The 17440-nt window shown below is 53.9% G+C and overlaps 2 protein-coding genes and 1 long non-coding RNA gene across 4 annotated transcripts in view; 2 read left to right on the forward strand and 1 right to left on the reverse strand.

Annotated features, from left to right (window-relative positions):
• IDH2 (isocitrate dehydrogenase 2 (NADP+), mitochondrial) overlaps positions 1 to 8620 on the forward strand; it is a 16585-nt gene extending 7965 nt beyond the window's left edge. For both annotated transcript variants that reach the window (XM_011948297.1, XM_011948296.1), the window contains exons 2-11: positions 1059 to 1150; positions 2047 to 2212; positions 3919 to 4079; positions 4165 to 4308; positions 5065 to 5201; positions 5381 to 5532; positions 7247 to 7359; positions 7527 to 7624; positions 7718 to 7810; positions 8247 to 8620. In XM_011948297.1, the coding sequence (XP_011803687.1) occupies positions 1100 to 1150; positions 2047 to 2212; positions 3919 to 4079; positions 4165 to 4308; positions 5065 to 5201; positions 5381 to 5532; positions 7247 to 7359; positions 7527 to 7624; positions 7718 to 7810; positions 8247 to 8334 (1203 nt within the window). In that variant the 5' untranslated portion in view covers positions 1059 to 1099 and the 3' untranslated portion in view covers positions 8335 to 8620. The remainder of the gene's footprint in view (positions 1 to 1058; positions 1151 to 2046; positions 2213 to 3918; positions 4080 to 4164; positions 4309 to 5064; positions 5202 to 5380; positions 5533 to 7246; positions 7360 to 7526; positions 7625 to 7717; positions 7811 to 8246) is intronic.
• A 1732-nt stretch (positions 8621 to 10352) lies between these two features.
• Positions 10353 to 17406, forward strand: LOC105516200. The gene is made up of 2 exons (XR_001002446.1): positions 10353 to 11119; positions 17004 to 17406. It is a non-coding gene; the product is annotated as an uncharacterized LOC105516200 (long non-coding RNA).
• Positions 10360 to 17440, reverse strand: part of ZNF710 (zinc finger protein 710) — a 77192-nt gene continuing 70111 nt past the window's right edge. The window contains exon 5 of the mRNA XM_011948298.1: positions 10360 to 12895. Coding sequence (XP_011803688.1) covers positions 12726 to 12895 — 170 coding nt within the window. The 3' untranslated portion in view covers positions 10360 to 12725. The remainder of the gene's footprint in view (positions 12896 to 17440) is intronic.

Here is a 17440-nt window from a genome sequence, read left to right on the forward strand (position 1 = left end):
CTGTAATCCCAGGTACTCAGGAGGCTAATTGCTTAACCAGGGAGGTGGAGGCTGCAGTGAGTTGAGATGGTACCACTGCACTCCAGCCTGAGCGAAATAGTGAAACTTTGTCTCAAAAAAAAAAAAAAATTAAAAATAGCTGGGTGTGGTGGCAGGCGCCTGTAGTCCCAGCAATGTGGGAGGCTGTGGTCGGAGGATCACTTGAGGCCAGGAGGTTGCTGCTGCAGTAAGCTATGATGGCATCAGTGCATTGCAGCCTGATCAACAGAACAGGACCCTGCCAAGAAAGAGAGAGAGAGAGAGAGAGAGAGAAAGAGAAAGGGAGGACTGAAGGACAGGAAGGAAGGAAGGAAAGAAAAGAAAGGAAGGAAAGAAAGGAAAGGAAGTAAGTGAGGATGGATCCAGGTGCTCTAAACCAGCAGTTAGCAAACTTTTTGGCACCGGGGGCCAGTTTCATGGAAGGCAATTTTTCCATGGGTGGCAGGGTGGTGGGCAGCGGGGTGTATTACGTTTATTGTGCACTTTATTTCTATTATTATTACATTGTAATATATAATGAAAAAATTATACAGCTCACCATAATGTACAATCGCGGGGAGCCCTGAGCTTGTTTTCCTGCAACTAGACAGTCCCATCTGGAGGTGCTGGGAGACAGTGACATCATCACGCATTAGATTCTCATAAGGAGCACGCAACCTAGATCCCTTGCGTGCGCAGTTCCCAGGCATGAGCTCAGGTGGTAGTGCTCACTCGCCGGCTGCTCTCCTCCTGCTGTGTGGCCCAGTTCCTAACAGTCCATGTACCTGCATTAAAGGCTGTGGCCTGGTTTGCTGACCTCTCTCCAGAGCCCACGGTACTAGTCCATGGCCTGGGAGTTGGGGCCCCCTGCTCTAAGCAGTCAGGGAGCTGATTTGCAGACGGGGGAGTGGACGCTGGGCAGTTGGAGCCCTGGCTTTCTGCCACCGTCTCCTGGTGAAGGGCAGGCCTGGCCGGGAGGAGCGGGCCCCCCCACTCCAGCCTCCCCAGGGGCATGATGCACTGTGTGTCCCCGCTTCTAGATGCTGACAAAAGGATCAAGGTGGCAAAGCCTGTGGTGGAGATGGATGGTGATGAGATGACCCGTATTATCTGGCAGTTCATCAAGGAGAAGGTAGTGCCCCCTCCCGAAGTGGGTGGCTCTTCAGGTGGGCTGGCCAGGGAGTGTTCTGTCCCACAGGGTCTTCTGGACTCCAGGTCCCTAGGACTCCCCCGTTGTCCTGGTTGGGCAGCAGCAGCACTTTCTTCCCCTCTGTCTACCCTTCTTTCACATCTGGTCCGCTAATTGTTCAGAAGTCGTCAGGCAGGGGCCTGTCCCCAGCAGTCTGTGTTGTGCTGGTGCCAAATCCCACATGTTGTGTCAACTTTGAGCAGCTTCAAGGTTAATCCTGTATCATTTCCGTCTTGATCCCCTACATTTTACCTCACTTCTTGAAAAGGAGTGAAAGGGGAACAGGGCTGGTGTGCAGGGCAGTGCCCCGGCCTGCAGCTGTGGTGAGCCGCCCTGGCAAAGAGGTCCCAGCGTGGCTGCTTGGCGTCTCCAAAGTTACCGTGGTCTGTGTATGTCCAGGAGAGCATGTAGTCCTTGTGAAGGCGCCACACTGTGTGTGCATTCATGGGACACAGGTTGAGAACTGCCACTTCCGATTGTCAGATCTCAAAGCACTTGAGGAGAGGAGGAGAGCAGTTGTATGGAGAAATCTAGATGTACTTGGGGTTGGGCTTTGGTTGAGTCGGTGGGCTGTGTGAGGCGGGCAGATAGGCACAATGGAGGAAGAACCCTCCAAAAGGCTGCGGCCTGGCCTGCCAACCTCCCTCCAGAGCCCCAGCCTCTGCCAGCTCTGGCCAGGCCCCACCGAGAAATGGCTGATTCCAGCTTTCTGCTGCGCCCCTTCACTCATCCCTGTTCTGACTGTCTCCTGCCGTGGCCTGCAGACTTCCTATCCTGCACTTTGTTGTCGTGTCCCTGAATCGCTGGGGTGACGCCTTGCTCTGACCCTCTGTCCCCAGCTCATCCTGCCCCACGTGGACATCCAGCTAAAGTATTTTGACCTCGGGCTCCCAAACCGTGACCAGACCGATGACCAGGTCACCATTGACTCTGCATTGGCCACCCAGAAGTACAGTGTGGCTGTCAAGTGTGCCACCATCACCCCTGATGAGGCCCGTGTGGAAGGTGCGAGGGTGTGGAGGTGGGCGGGCCAGGGAGGGTCACAGGCTTCTCCCACCTGCCTCTCCAGACTTGGGGTGGGGCAGTTGGCCATGTCACTCATCTTGGGACTAGGAGGTTGGGAGGCTCCGGAGCTGGGGCTTTCCTGAGGCCAACTGCACCTGAGGCTAGTCTCCCTGTGTGTGCCTGGTGGACAGTGGGGCCTCAGAGGTCACTGTTGATGAGGCTGGGGCAGGCATGGGAAAGGGGCTGGCCTCAGGTTCCACGGTTAGGGCACAGCAGAGCTGAGGACAGAATCCACGTCTTCCATCTCCCAGGACAGTGGTGTTTCTGCTGCACTGTATGGCTCTGACAGTGGTAGGTGTCATTGGTGACAGGGCTGAGGAGGAGGAGGAGGAGGAAGGTAATGCTGATGTGGTCACAGTAATGATGGCTTCTTTGGGCAGCAGTCCATTCTGGCGTGGACAATCTTGCAGGCAGGTTTGCAGAGAGATTGTGCAGAGGAGTGCTGTGTAAGGCCTGTGTCCTTCAGAGCCTCAGCAGCCTCTGGGGAACATCGCTATTGCCCTCCTGCTGCTGGCTTGGCCTTGCAGGTCTGCCCCTGTCCCCATGGTCATGCAGGATCACTGAGAGGTGCCCCCACCAGGCCTGGACTGGCTTCTGGTCCTTAGCTGTTGGGGCCGCTCTCGAGGGTTCCATGAAGTGACAGCAGTGTGTGGGCAGAGAGGCTAGGTTTGGATGATTCGAGAAAGGATGGTTGAGGAGTTTTCTGAGCTCTCTTTTCCTACTTTCCACAGTCGGAGGGAGCTGGTGGGAAGCACTCAGGATACATCTGCAAACTCCCCAGGCCTGCCCCTGTCCTGCAGCTCATGCCTGACCCACAGCACTGGGATCATTTGAGTGCTGAGCTCTTCATTTCACCTGAACCCTGGGAGTTATGTATCCCCATTTATGGACAAGGCAGGAGAGGGTCACAGCCTTAGGAACTGGGGCGGTGTTGGGGCCAGGACTGGAGCATGCGGAGTGGGCAGTGTGTTGTCAGGCTTTGTCAGACAAGCCCTTCTCCCGGACTGCACTCCCTGCATGTGTGATGTGGGAATCATAATGGCCAACAGAGCACTTAGCATGGACCGGGCACCGTTCTAGGCCCTTTACGCACGAGCTCATTTAGTCCTTACGACAACACTTAGGCTAGATATTTTTCCAGTAATTTTCTTTTACAGCTTCAGTTGAGTCACTTTTGTGAGCCTCACCATTAAAATTGGCAGGCTTGGCTCACACCTGTAATCCCGGCACTTTGGGAGGCTGAGGCAGGCAGATCACCTGAAGTTGGGAGGTTGAGACCAGCCTGACCAACATGGAGAAACCCCATCTCTCCTAAAAATATAAAATTAGCTGGGTGTGGTGGCACATGCCTGTAATCCCAGCTACTCGGGAGGCAGAGGCAGGAGAACTGCTTGAACCCGGGAGGCGAAGGTTGTGGTGAGCTGAGATCGCGCCATTGCGCTCCAGCGTGGGCAATAAGAGCAAAACTCCGTCTCAAAAAAAAAAAAATTGGCAGACTCCAGAGCCCACACATTTGCACTCTAGACTCCACTGCCTCCCTCGTAAAGAATTTTAGGACTGCCGTCTGGCTGTGTTGTTGCTTGGGGTTCAAATTCTGGTTGAAAGGTGGCGGCTGCAGTGGGACCACTTTATCTCTGTCCTCACAGAGTTCAAGCTGAAGAAGATGTGGAAAAGTCCCAATGGAACTATCCGGAACATCCTGGGGGGGACTGTCTTCCGGGAGCCCATCATCTGCAAAAACATCCCACGCCTTGTCCCTGGCTGGACCAAGCCCATCACCATTGGCAGGCACGCCCATGGCGACCAGGTAGGCCAGGGTGGGAGAGGGGATCCGCTGACCTGGGTACCCCCCGACCGGAGCTCCTGGCCTAGCCATTCTCTTGTCTCTGCAGTACAAGGCCACAGACTTTGTGGCAGACCGGGCTGGCACGTTCAAAATGGTCTTCACCCCGAAAGATGGCAGCGGTGTCAAGGAGTGGGAAGTGTACAACTTCCCCGCAGGCGGTGTGGGCATGGGCATGTACAACACCGATGAGGTGAGGCTGGCTCCGGCATCCTGGGCCCCTCCTCTCCCAGCTTGTCTCTTCATCTCTGTCTCATGGTTTTCCTTTCTTCTGTGATGGCCTCATTCTTAGGCCACAAAGAGGCAGAAATGGCCACCAGGGCTGGGCATGGTGGCTCACACTTGTAATCCCAGCACTTTGGGAGGCCGAGGCAGGAGGATTGCTTGAGGCCAGAAGCTTGAGACCAGCCTGGGCAACAGTGAGACCCCATCTCTTGAAAAAAAAAAAAAAAAGAAGAAGAAGAAGAAAGAAAAGAAAAGAAGTGGCCACGAACAGCTCCAGGCATACTCCTGCCTGCTACCCTATCAGAAGAGCAATGCCTCTTTACCCTCAATTCCAGCTCAAATGCCAGGTTGAATCACATGACCACCTCTGAGCCAATCACAGAGGCCCAGGGGAGAAAGGCTTCTGATTGGATAAGCCAGGGACACACTGTCAACCCCAGCGCTAGGCCTAGGAATTAGCCCTGCCCAGCCACTAGTCTAAGAACTGGGGAAAAGGCGGTGCTTTCCAAAGCAAAGTTGAGGGGCCTGTTGCCCCTGGGAAGTTGAGAGGGAGAGGCTGGGCCAGCAGAAACATCCTGTTCACTGCACGGAGGCTGGTGTTAAACAGTCGTGTGGGCGGCGGGGCACCGTTCCTGGAGGTCTGGGCCTTGCCCTGGGAGGTGGGAGGTTGCTGGCAATCTCCAGGCTAGGGCACCACGCCAGGGCCCTGTCTCTCCCCCTGCAGTCCATCTCGGGTTTCGCGCACAGCTGCTTCCAGTATGCCATCCAGAAGAAATGGCCGCTGTACATGAGCACCAAGAACACCATACTGAAAGCCTACGATGGGCGTTTCAAGGACATCTTCCAGGAGATCTTTGACAAGTAAAGCCTCATCCATTGTACTCCGTGGCCTTTCTTCCCTTCCCCCCATGCTGTTCCCCATCCTATACCGTGGGGAGGTCACTATTAGAATGCATTTGGCTCAGCTCCGAGGCTCAGGGAGGGATCCCCAGCCTGTCAGCCTTCTGCCCTCTCCCCATAACAGACCTTTTTACTCCCAGGCACTATAAGACCGACTTTGACAAGAATAAGATCTGGTATGAGCACCGGCTCATTGATGACATGGTGGCTCAGGTCCTCAAGTCTTCGGGCGGCTTTGTGTGGGCCTGCAAGAACTATGACGGAGATGTGCAGTCAGACATCCTGGCCCAGGGTATGCTGGGAGGATGCTGCTCCCTGTGGGGGTGGACTATTGGTCTTCTCTGGCTGGAGGGATTTTCAGACCCTTTCGGTAGAAAACTCTAGTGGAGCAGCAGGACTCATTGCAGGGTCCTCTGTGGACAGCAGGGGGCAAGAGCTCCCTGGCATCTGAGTGAGAGAGGATCACAAATTAGGTTTGGACTGGTGTATTACTGAGGCTGCTCTTAGAGAGAAAGGAGGGCACAGGAATTCCAGGGCTAGGTTGTCAGCCCTAGGTTGCTCCAGTCCATGATGGAGCTTCATGACGCTGATTCCAGTAGGAAAATGGGATCAGGCAGGACTGGAGGTTCTTTAAACTACAGTGAATGCTTTTTGCATAGTGAACCTAATGGATGGAAGAGAATGTCAGGGAAGCCTGCAAACCCCCAAGCCCTAGGGTGTCCTAAAAGACAAATCAGATTGCAGTAAAAAGTATAGGTGATGAGGTCAGGAGTTTGAGACCAGCGTGGCCAACATGGCGAAACCCCGTCTCTACTAAAAATGCAAAAAAGTCAGCCAGGCGTGGAGGCGGGTGTGGTGGCAGGCACCTGTAATCCCAGCTACTTGAAAGGCTGAGGCAGGAGAATCTCTTGAACCCCGGAGGCAGAGGTTGCAGTGAGCTGAGATTGCGCCATTGCACTCCAGCCTGGGCAACAAGGGTGAAACTCCGTCTTCAAAAAAAAAAAAAAAAAAAAAATAGGTGAGACCGTTAGAGAAGAACAGCGAGAAATGGGCCAACTGTGTTGGGAACAAGAGCAGGAAAGGTGGTAGGCATGGGAAACAGGCATGACAGAGAGAGTGAAAGAGAAACCTAAGTTTACCAGGGCAGCTCCTGGTAAGGGGAAAAGGGAAGCCCGGGACCGGTTCTGATGAAAAGCAGAGTCTTGTTACTTTGTGTAAACCTTTGGCTTTACTTTGGAAAGTTCAGTGGGGATCCTCTCACCAGAACAATTCCCATGTAGGATAGAAGCATGAAACGCCATGGCAGATGAGGCAGAGGCGTGAAAATTAACCTTAAGTGTCTAAGGAATGGTGTGAAGGTGCAGGTAAAATGGAGGAGGGATTGCTCACAGCCAAAATTCTTATAATTCATAGATAAAGCATTTTCCTGTAGATGTTGTCCGTGTTTTCTTTCTTCAATCCTTATTTTGGTCATGGGGGTGCCTTTGAAGCCCTGGAGCCCTTGACAATAGAAAAGTTTGCTGGAGTTGACATGTGGATTTGGGAACATTCGGAAATTAATCAAAAAGCTTGAAAGTGGCCTAAGAGAGCAGCTGCAAAAGTGATTGTCGGGAAATAGCTGACCACAGCTTTATTGTTTTGCTTGAATGTGCCTCCAGGTCATGAGCCAGGCTGGGTGGAGGCTGTGGGGGACCACAGGACTCTGTGGGGTCTTGGGCCCTATGGGCCACAGGCTCTGGGGTGCCTGGAGCTGGTGACACAGATGGATGTTAACGTGCTGGTGATAGCCACCCTCTAGTGCCCTCCAGCCCTGTGCTGGGCCCTGGAGACCCACAGCAGGGTGGAGAGGCCTGGAACAGTCCCTGTCCTCCCAGTTGCAGTTGGGGGAGGCTGAGTAGAGCCACAAACTGTGACAGCTACAATATTGGGTTGTAGAGGGCAGCAGGGCTCAGCTGGGTGGCCCCAGGAGAGGCGAGGCCCTGAGAGAAAGGCTTTCTAACCTCCAGGCTTTGGCTCTCTTGGCCTGATGACGTCTGTCCTGGTCTGCCCTGATGGGAAGACGATTGAGGCTGAGGCTGCTCATGGGACCGTCACCCGCCACTATCGGGAGCACCAGAAGGTGAGTGCAGGGCATGGGGCCTCACCATGCCCCTCTACCTCTAGCGCACTGGGCTAAGGGCTGGAAGGACGAGCCTGACCCGCCAGTCCAGGGGTGGGCAGCTGTATCTGGGCAGCCTCCTCGCTAGCTGGCTCGGCTCTTGATCCCCCTGCGACCCCCGTCCCCAGGGCCGGCCCACCAGCACCAACCCCATCGCCAGCATCTTTGCCTGGACGCGTGGCCTGGAGCACCGAGGGAAACTGGATGGGAACCAGGACCTCATCAGGTAAGCATGGAGGGAAAGGCCGGAGCTGCTCAGGACAGGCTCTGAGTCCTGCCCTTGCACAGATGGGGTCTCATTCTGCCCCATCCCCTGTAGGTTTGCCCAGACGCTGGAGAAGGTGTGCGTGGAGACAGTGGAGAGTGGAGCCATGACCAAGGACCTGGCAGGCTGCATTCATGGCCTCAGCAAGTGCGTGGCCTGGGGTGGTGGGCAAAGCCTGGGGCCAGGTGGGAGGAAGCCAGGGGACCCTTCCTAGAGTTCCCCTCATGAGTCAGCTTAGCTGCCAGGGGGCCTGGGGCAGGACATATCCATAGCCCCAAGAGATTGCTTAGGCCAGCCTCTGCAGACCAGGCCTAGTGAGTTCCTCCCCCCTGAGGCTGGCTGCTCAGAGCTCCTTCTGACCCTGCCCACACCCCTCTCCCAGCTTCTCTCAGGAGAGCAGTTACCTGGAAAGACAGACCCTACCGGTGCCTGCCAAATCGCTGTGGCCTCATGGCAGTGGGCTATAGCTGGCCTCTGGCCTATAGCCTGGGTGGCAGGAGATGGCTGTTCTGATGCCCAAGCTCAGGCTGTTCCCTGGAAGGGCCTGGAGCTGCCCCTGATATGAGTGGTGCTCTCTCTGCAGTGTGAAGCTGAACGAGCACTTCCTGAACACCACGGACTTCCTCGACACCATCAAGAGCAACCTGGACAGAGCCCTGGGCAGGCAGTAGAGGGAGGCACCACCCATGGCTGCAGTGGACGGGCCAGGGCCGAGCCGGTGGGTCCTCCTGAGCACGGCAGAGGGTGAGCCTCACAGCCCCTCTCTGGAGGCCTTTCTAGGGGATTTTTTGTAAGTGAGATGTTTTTAAAAGCATATGTGTGTTTCCCCTCATGGAGACGTGAGGCAGGAGCAGTGTGTTTTACCTCAGCCAGTCAGTATGTTTTGCATACTGTAATTTATATTGCCCTTGGAACACATGGTGCCATATTTAGTTTACTAAAAAGCTCTTCACAAAACTGTCTGCTGTGTTTGTCCCTGAGGGGAGGAGGTAGTGGGACCCTGAGGCAGAGGCCCTGCTAGAGCTGGCAGGTTCCCCTGGGGCAGACCAGAGCACCTCAGGAAGGGGCTGCCACCGCGGGGAGGGGACCAGGCAGCCCTGGGATCCTGCATTCCACAGGGGCCCCCTGCGGAGCTCTCAAACACTCAGGGCACAGGCCTGTGAGTTCCCTGGAAATTTCTAGCATGATCCAGTTTCTGTGTCCAGTTCTGCATTCTGAGAGTCAAATCAGTCCCTGATAGGTTGTCATTGATTGTTTTCTTCGTTGGTTTTAACCTTCTAAACATCTCCAGATCACTTTCTTAGCCTTTTTCTAGGTACTAAAAACAAGTCCTACCCACACCTGCCTCACACTTCTCCTTTCCAAGGCTGACTGAGTTTGGCAGGGCTTGGGTGTGGGTGAACGAGGGCCCCGCATTGTCTAGGCCAGCGGTTCCCAGGCTTGGGTCCACTTTCACCATGTGTTGGCAAAACTAGAAAAGTAAGCTTGTGAAAAATTGATCTCAGCCAGGCATAGTGGTGCACGCCTATAACCCCAGTACTTTGGGAGACTGAGGTGAGTGGATCACTTGAGGCCAGGAGTTCGAGACCAGCCTGGCCAACATGGTAAAACCCCATCTCTACTCAAAATACAAAAATTAGCTGGGCATGGTGATGCGCACCTGTAGTCCCAGCTACTCGAGAGGCTGAGGCAGGAAAATGGCTTGAACCTGGGAGGCAGAAGTTGCAGTGAGTCGAGATTGCACCACTGCACTCCAGCCTGGGTGACAAGAGCAAGACTGTCTCAAAAACAAACAAAAATTGCTCTATGCAAGTTCTTTAGCCCCATGTAAAAAGGAAAAATAAAAGTTGCTCTAAAGCTACATATAATCAAAAGGACTGTCTTCTGCATAGTAAGTTCCGCAAAGCTTCTACTTTTTGGAGTTAAAATGTCCTGGAGAAGAGCTGTATAATCTTTATAAAGTCCTGGCCAGGTGTGGTGGCTCATGCCTACAGTCCCAGCACTTTGGGAGGCCGGGAGTTTGAGGCTGTAGTGAGCTATGATTGCACCACTGCACTCCAACCTGAGTAACAGAGTGAGACCCCATCTCTCAAAATCCCATCTTACAAAGTCCCTTTCCTAAATACTGGGGGGACTCCTATAGCTCCTGAAACCTGACCATTACTGTAGACTGAGTGGCCTTGGAAGGGCTCTAGCCCTCCACCCACACTGGTGACCCCCCGCTTTCTCTTCCTGAGTAATGCCCTGAAACTCTCAGGGCTGTAAGAAGAAATGTGGACTGCTGGCTCTAGCAGGCCCAGCCCCTGGGAGGAAGCTCAAGGTTTCCTGCCTCTTCTTGCCTGTCATCAGCACAGGGCTGGCAGCTCTGCTGAATGCAGCCTCTGAAGCCCAGCCTGGCATCAGGAGCTGGCTTTTTTCCTGAAGCCATGTGGGTGGGTAGGGAGGGGAAGCAGCTTTTCTCTGCCAGTGCTGGGAATGCAGGGGCCTTGGCCGGCTTGACTCTTTTGGGCCCGGGGCAGTGGCTGTAGGCGCCTGGCCCTGCAGGTGGCCATTCCAGTGCAGGGGATGGTCTCAGCCTCCCCTGGGCCGCCCCTGGAGAGTGCAGCCCTGCTGTGTGGGGCTGGGAAGTTTTGCTGGAAGTTCCTACTAGGGGTGAGGGCCAGGTCCCCAAGAGCTGGGGAAAGAAGCATTTGCAGTCACCTCACTAAAGAATATTCATTTATTTATAATTATTGCTAAGTAAACTTCTCTTTTAAACAGGAACATAAAAACACAGTAGGGCTTTGCACAAGTGGAATCTCTAAACAGTTGGTTTGTATACATGTCAAAATAAGTTAGAATGGAATTTGTCCAGGAGTTTCCAAGTCACCCGAGAGGCTGTGCACCTCTTTTGAGAAGGGTAGGGAGGGGTGCAGACAGGAGCCTTGCCGAGACCACCCCCCAGCTCAAACTGTGAGTTGTGCTGTTTCCTCCTCCTAGCTTTGCCCAGGTCCAAGGCACAGGGCAGGGGGCGTTCAAGTATCGAACCTCACAGAGGGCCAGTGCTGACAGTGGGGCTGGGGGAGGGAAAGGAGAGCCCCACCCCGGGGGCCAGACCTTCTCCCTTTGGTTTCCAAGACCAAGGCCACTGCACTGGCAGGTGGGAGGAGGAGGAGGAGGTACAGGGTTCTTTTTGGTACCAGGGGAGAAAGACGTTGTAGGAAGAGGTAGTTGCAGGGGATGATGCCTTCTGCTCAGCAGGAGAAAATGTCTTGTGCAGTGACGGGGTCACTGCCACCTGAGGGTCATCATGACGGGCACCTGGGAGGTCGTGGGGCCTTGGGGTCTGGGAGCCACACTTGGGCCACCTTGTCCATCCTCAGTCCTGATCAGTCACCCTGAGGCCTGGCTTGGCCCTTCACTTAAGGATCCAGCCTTGGGGGTGGCTGTGCTGCAGATTGGTTCCTCCCACCCCAGGCTGTTCCCCTCTCCGGGTTTCTAGGCTGAAGTTAGTGGCTTCATCTGTGCCTTTGGGGACGACTCCTGCTTGCCACTCCCCACTGAGGCCTCAGGAGGCAAGTGGGTGGGGGTCCGGGTGCCCTAGAGTTCCTGAATGTGATATTTCACTGCCCTGGGCCTGTCGTCTCTGGTTCCAGGGGCAGGAGCTGGCGTGGGAACAGAGGGGAAGAGAGCAGGCGAGCGAGAGAGCTAGCTCTTGGCTGCTGTCAGAGTCAACAGCCCTGACAGCCGAGGATGGGACATGGGATGGAGCAAATCAGCAACTGCAGGAGCCAGGCAGGGGTGGAGGGCTTTCCAGCTCTGCTTTCTCCTGCCTCCCACCCCAGCCTGCTGAGGCTGCTGCCAGCGGCTGCACCTCCAGGGCCAGTGCGACAGTCCCCATGGAGCCCCGGTCCTGTGCGGCCAGGCTGCTCGGGGTGGGTGGGTAGGAAGCACGCACAGCACACGAGGAAGCTTATGCTTGGAAAAAGAAAATGCATCTCCATCAGAAAAGGTCATAGGTGACACACAGTTGGAAAGAAAAAAATAAGTTACCTTCAGAAGACCCCCTTTGCTCAAAAAAACCCTTGATTTCCCTCTGTGGGCTTCACTTTCCTTTTTTAAATACGTTGCTCTTTCCGGGGAGCTGCTGACTTGTGATTATCCCTGTCGCAAGGTGGACACTGAAGAATAAGAAATGACTGCGGTCCCCTCCCCCGCAGGTGGTCCTGGGCCTTCCCCAGGGACAACCCTTCTTGGTCCCCCGTGGTGCCCTCACTCCGCCCTGCTCTGCCCCATGCTTCTGGTTTTGTTAGTGTGTGCCCGACGCAGGGCCTGTCCCGGCTTTGTTCCTGGTGGGGGCCCCCTGGTGAGGCGTTCCAGCTAGGGCTGAAGTGGATGACGTGTTGCAATCCACTTTAGGGACACCCGCTTCCAGGAAGGGATGTAGGACAGGGGTCTTCTGGGGGCTGGGCTCCCCCCAGCTGTCCTGCAGGCCAGGGCCAGGGCCACGTGCATGCCTGGCTTGAGGAGCACGTGGGAGACCCCAGGAGGTAGAAGGCAGAGTGCCCTGCCTGGCAGTCTGTCGACAGGGCAGGGAAGGGGGCCTGGACAAGGGAGGGGTGGGCAGTACTGGCCAGAAGGGAGCTCAGACATCCTTAGAGGCAGGAGTTGGCCGCGAAAAAGACATGGCTCAAGTGGTCTCTTCTTCTAGTGTCAGGACCCCTGAAGAGCTCTGCTGGGCCTGGAGAGACCCCGAGGGCCTGTGCCCTTGTGACCTGTCCCCAGTGGCCCCACTTCTCCCACCCCCCATGGAAGCAGGCCAGGGAGACTCAGTTCTGGGCCTCATGTGTTCTCCTTCCCTTGCTGGGATGCCTGGGCCTGTGCTGGCTCACAGCCGGGGCCAGTAGTACAGTCTCCATTTGGTCTAAAGGTCCCTAGTGGTGCAAATGACTTGGGGAGGGAGGGCTCAGAACAGTGGGGCAGTAGCTTGTTTCTTGGCTGCAGGAGGTGCAGCCTGCAGCCCATGGGTCTCACCCCCATTCCCTGGCCCCCCTGGTCCCCGTTGGGGGTGGCCCAGCTTGTGCTATAGCACATTGTAGTAGGCCATCTCTTTCATGGCCTGCTCAGTGAGGACACTGGCCTCGGCGCTGCTGTCCACGCTCGCATAGCTGTAGGCGTTCTCCTCAAAGTCTTCCATCTCCTGCTGGCCGTCGAGCTCAGAAGGGTCAGTGCCTGTCAGCTCCATCATGGGGTCTGTAAGAGAGGGGCACAGTCAGACCTGGCTACTGTCTCATGGGAGGAGCCAGTCACCCCCACGCAGGAAGCTGATGGCCTTTCTAAAGAGAGGGCTTCCCAGTCACAGCCTCCAGGAGCCTCAGCTGCCTCTCAGCCTTCCTACCCTTGGACACCTCAGGGTCCTGTGGCTTCTAGCTGGGTCGCCAGACCTAGGCCGTAAAGCTAAGTGTGGGGGAGTGGGTACGATCAGTGAGGGCCCTTGTGAGAACTGCAGGCCTGGCCTTGAAGTCTTCTTTGGGTCATTTCTCCATTGACCCATCAAAGTCACTAAGCCCTACTTATTCCTTCTCTGCAGTGTTTCTCATTGGCCACGGGAAGCTGCCTGCACATCACCTTTGCAACACTTATTAGCACCTGCTGCACGCCAGCCACTTCACAGGCCTCGCCTCATCCAACAGTCACAACAACCCCATTTAGCAGCTCAAAAGGCTGAGGTTTAGAGAGGTGAATCAACTTGCCAAAGGTCACCCAGCACATGCTGTTGTTCTGAGCCACTGTGCTGCTCCGCCTCAAACTGCTGGAGGGTGCTGCTCCTCCTTTGGCCTCCTGCCAGCATCTGTGCTTTTCTCTCGGTTCTATTCATTGGTATCCTTGGGCCTGGCTCTCCAGGGACAGACAAACACTCAGGGTAGGTTCATAAAGATATGTCGGGCAAAAACTCTGAAGAGGCCCCTTGTAATTTTGTAACTATAAAGCTCTTACAGGGGAAGCCCAGGGTACGATCTGGGGGACCTGGGAGGCTGGCAGGGGCTGTGGCTGGCCCCCAAAGTGCATTCTGGCCCTGTCTGCTGAGATGTGTGTGTTGTGGGGGAAACAGACCCCAGGCTGGGGGCAGCCCTAGCAGGTCTAAGGGCAGAGGCTTTGTCAGCCTTGGCACTTAGGGCCATAATTCTTTGTTGTGGGGCTGTTCTGTGCATTGTAGGATGTTTAACAGCATCCCTGGCCTCTACCCATGAGATACCAGTAGCATCACCCCAGTTGTGACAACCATAAATGTCTCCAAACACGGCCACATGTCACCTGGAAGACATACTCATGCTCAGTTGAGAACCACTGCTCTAAGGGTAATCCCATCCCTTGCCAATTAGTGGTTCAGGAATAGGCATGTGACCCAATCCTGTTGAGTGGGTCATGAGGAAAGGCCTGCTAGTAAGTTCTTAGCACCTTCTCATTGATGTCAGAGAGCTAAGGGGAGCAGGCTGTTACTCTTCCACTGGATGTGAACTAGGAAGCACACACCCTGACGGCCACTGGCAGCCATCTTATGACCATGAGGCTATTCCCAGCTAATGCCGTGGACAGAGGAAGCCTCACCCTGATGTCACTGTTGGCGAGCTGAATCAGCCAGCTCTGAAGAGGGCCTAGACTTTGAGACATTTCTTTTCTTTCTACTTTTGACAAGGTCTTGCTCTTTTGCCAAGGCTGGAGTGCGGTGGTGCAATCACGGCTCACTGCAGCCTCACCCCAAAGCAATCCTTCCAACTCAGCCTTCCGAGTAGCTGGGATGATAGGTGTGTGCTACCACACCTGGCCTTGAGCCATTTCTTAATTTCCTTATTGTTTAGGCCAGTCTGACTGGGCATCTGTTATGTGTGCCTGTAGCATCTAACACACTGTGAGTCTGCCGGACTTTATAAAACAAGGTCACCTGTCCCATATCTTATAGATTTGGGCTGTTTCTTCCCTTGGTCCTAGTGCCACACCCTCATGTTACATAGCTGGTTTTAAAAACAAGCTAAATAAAGCACCTTGGGAAAATTTCTACCTGTGGGTCTCTGTACGCCATCCCCATTTTGTTTATCAAGTCTATTGGTCCTGTCCTGTGGGCCCCAGAGAATAGTCTGTAGCATTTTTTATAAGGACATTGATCCACCTCCCCAAATGACAGCCCCATAGTTACGAGATTGTTCTGTCTAGAATGTATGCTGCCTGCCTTCTGCATACGCATCAAGCCTGGGCTTCCCTGACCAAGGCTTTATGTGGGAGGTGGGGACCTGGAGGCCAGTCGTTCCAGGGCCAATCGCTTCATTCTGTCATCTGGTACAGCCAGGGAATAGAGCAATTCTAAGCATCCCTGGTGACTGAGCTCATATAGAAAGAGGTTGTACCTTCACCACCCCTAGGAACAAGGTGTACAGGGATAGTCTTTTCAAAAAATCTTGTTTACAGGGGGTGGGGTTTCTGGTAAAAACTGGAAAACCTGCTAAACAAAATCTTTTTTTTTTTTTTTTTTTTTTAGTCAAAGTCTCGCTCTGTCATCCAGGCTGGAGTGCAGTGGCACAATCTCAGCCCACTGCAACCTCCGCCTCCCAGGTTCAAGCGATTTTCCTGCCTCAGCCTCCTGAGTAGCTGGGTTTACAGGCATGCGCCAACATACCCAGCTAATTTTTGTATTTTTAGTACAGACGGGGTTTCATCATGTTAGCCAGGCTGGTCTCGAACTCCCAACCTCAGGTGATCTGCCCACCTTGCCCTCCCAAAGTGTTGGGATTACAGGCGTGAGCCATTACACCCAGCCTAACAAATTCTAAAAGAACTGTAACACTGACAGTCTCTTCATGGTCCCAGTTATTTCCAAAAGGGCATGGTCTGCTCTCTTCCTTCTGGTGGGTTAGCAACAGGGCAGACCCACTGGAACACAGCTGTCAAAATCTACTGCACATGGAATCACCCAAAGTGCTTTACAAAAATCCTGATCCCAGGCCACATTCCAGATCACTTACATTTGAACCTCAGGTCCAAAGTCAGGCATCAGCATTTAAAACATTCCTCAGGTGACTCCCAACATGCAGCTGATTTGCCAGCCAGCCCTCTGGAGTCTGGATCAAAGGTTCTCAACGTGAGGTCCCTGAACCAGCGGCCCTTTTGCTAAGAACTGGGAACTTGTGGGAAAGGCAGTGTCTCACACCCCACCCCAGACCTACTGAATCAGAAACTCTGGGGGTGGGGCCAGCACTTTGTTTCAACAAGCCCTCCAGGAGACTCCGAGGCACTAGTCTGGTCCAGTGTGTCTCAAGCTTGACTGTGCAACAAATGGCCCAGAGATCTTTTTGAAGTGCAGAGTCTGATTCAGCAGGTGTGGGTGGAGCTGAGAGGCCAGCAAGATCCCAGGTGGGGCCGACGCTGCTCATCCTCCTACCACATTTTGAGCAGCAAGGAGCTACCAAGAGCAGCCGACGGGGTTTCATTCTCATCTACTGGAAGCAACCTTAATAGACAACTGAAAAACAAAACAAAATAACTGAGATACCTGTTTCTGCCAGAAAACCCAGGTCATTCACTGGTCAGCTGCTCCAAAACCAGAGTTAAGGCTACTGTAGCTGTCCCCTGCGTGCCTGACTGCATTCCAGTAAATAATCCCACGTGGCAAGTCAGCTCACCTGGTTACTGCCAAGGCATGTTCCCAGCTGGTGTGACTCAGAGGCACACCGGAATTTCTTTATTATTATTATTTTTTGGCGATAGGGTCTTGCTTTGTCACCCAGACTGGAGTGCTGTGGTCCGATCACAGTTCACTGCAGCCTTGAGCTCCCGGGCTCAAGTGATCTTCCTGCCTTAGACTCCCAAGTAGCTAAGACTATAGGCACACGCCACTGCACCCAGCTAATTTTAAAATATTTTTGTAGAGACCAGGTCTCATTATGTTGCCCGGTTTGGTATCAAACTCCTGGCCTTAAGTGATCCTGCTGCCTCGGCCTCCTAAAGTGCCAGGATTATAGGTGTGAGCCATCATGCCCAGCCACAGCACCAGAAATATCTCCAAAGTGTAGAAGGAGCCTCCCTGTGGTGCTGTCGGCTCCCTCCTTCCTGTGGAGTCTCCACAGCAGTCCCTTCCCACCATGAGGCCAGAGAGGCTAATAGCTTTGCTGTCACCCAACAGAAATGCTTTTAGTACTGACCACTGCTGGAGGGAAAGGCTACCGCTAATACTTGGCATGTTTTCTGACAGCCTCTGAAACTTCTATGAACTGCTGAGGTGTAGGAGCCTCTCCCAAAATTTCTCCCAGATCTTAACGTCAGGCCCGTCTGGCCCTTTCATGAGTACGTGGCTTATAGTTTGTGGCAGGCACTTGTGAAGAGTGTGACTGATTGACACTTTTTTGCCTTGGTTGCTGGGAAGCTCAGATCTCCCCTCTGCATGTCCCTTCCGTAGGACCTCCCATGGTGTAATTGGGAGTTGGGACCTCACCTGGCTCTCCCTTATCTTTCCAGCTGCCATTTTTTCCCCTTTTTAACTTTCTTTCCCATCCACTTATTTGAAATATTATCTTGCGGTAACGAAATAAAGTGTCTGTCACCTCCTGCTGTGTTGTCATCTTGCATGAGCTACCTAACTTCACTGTTCTTCAGTTTCTGCATCTGTAAAATGACGATAATAACAGAGCCAACCTTGCTCTGAGGATCACGAGTTAATAAAGGCCTGGCACACAGTTAGCACTCAATAAATGTGTTAGTTATGATTTTTATTATATTGTTTACGTGAGCTCATTTAAGTCCTTTGAA

This window comes from Colobus angolensis, unplaced genomic scaffold, assembly GCF_000951035.1.
Source record: "Colobus angolensis palliatus isolate OR3802 unplaced genomic scaffold, Cang.pa_1.0 Scaffold278, whole genome shotgun sequence".
Classification (NCBI taxonomy): domain Eukaryota; kingdom Metazoa; phylum Chordata; class Mammalia; order Primates; family Cercopithecidae; genus Colobus; species Colobus angolensis.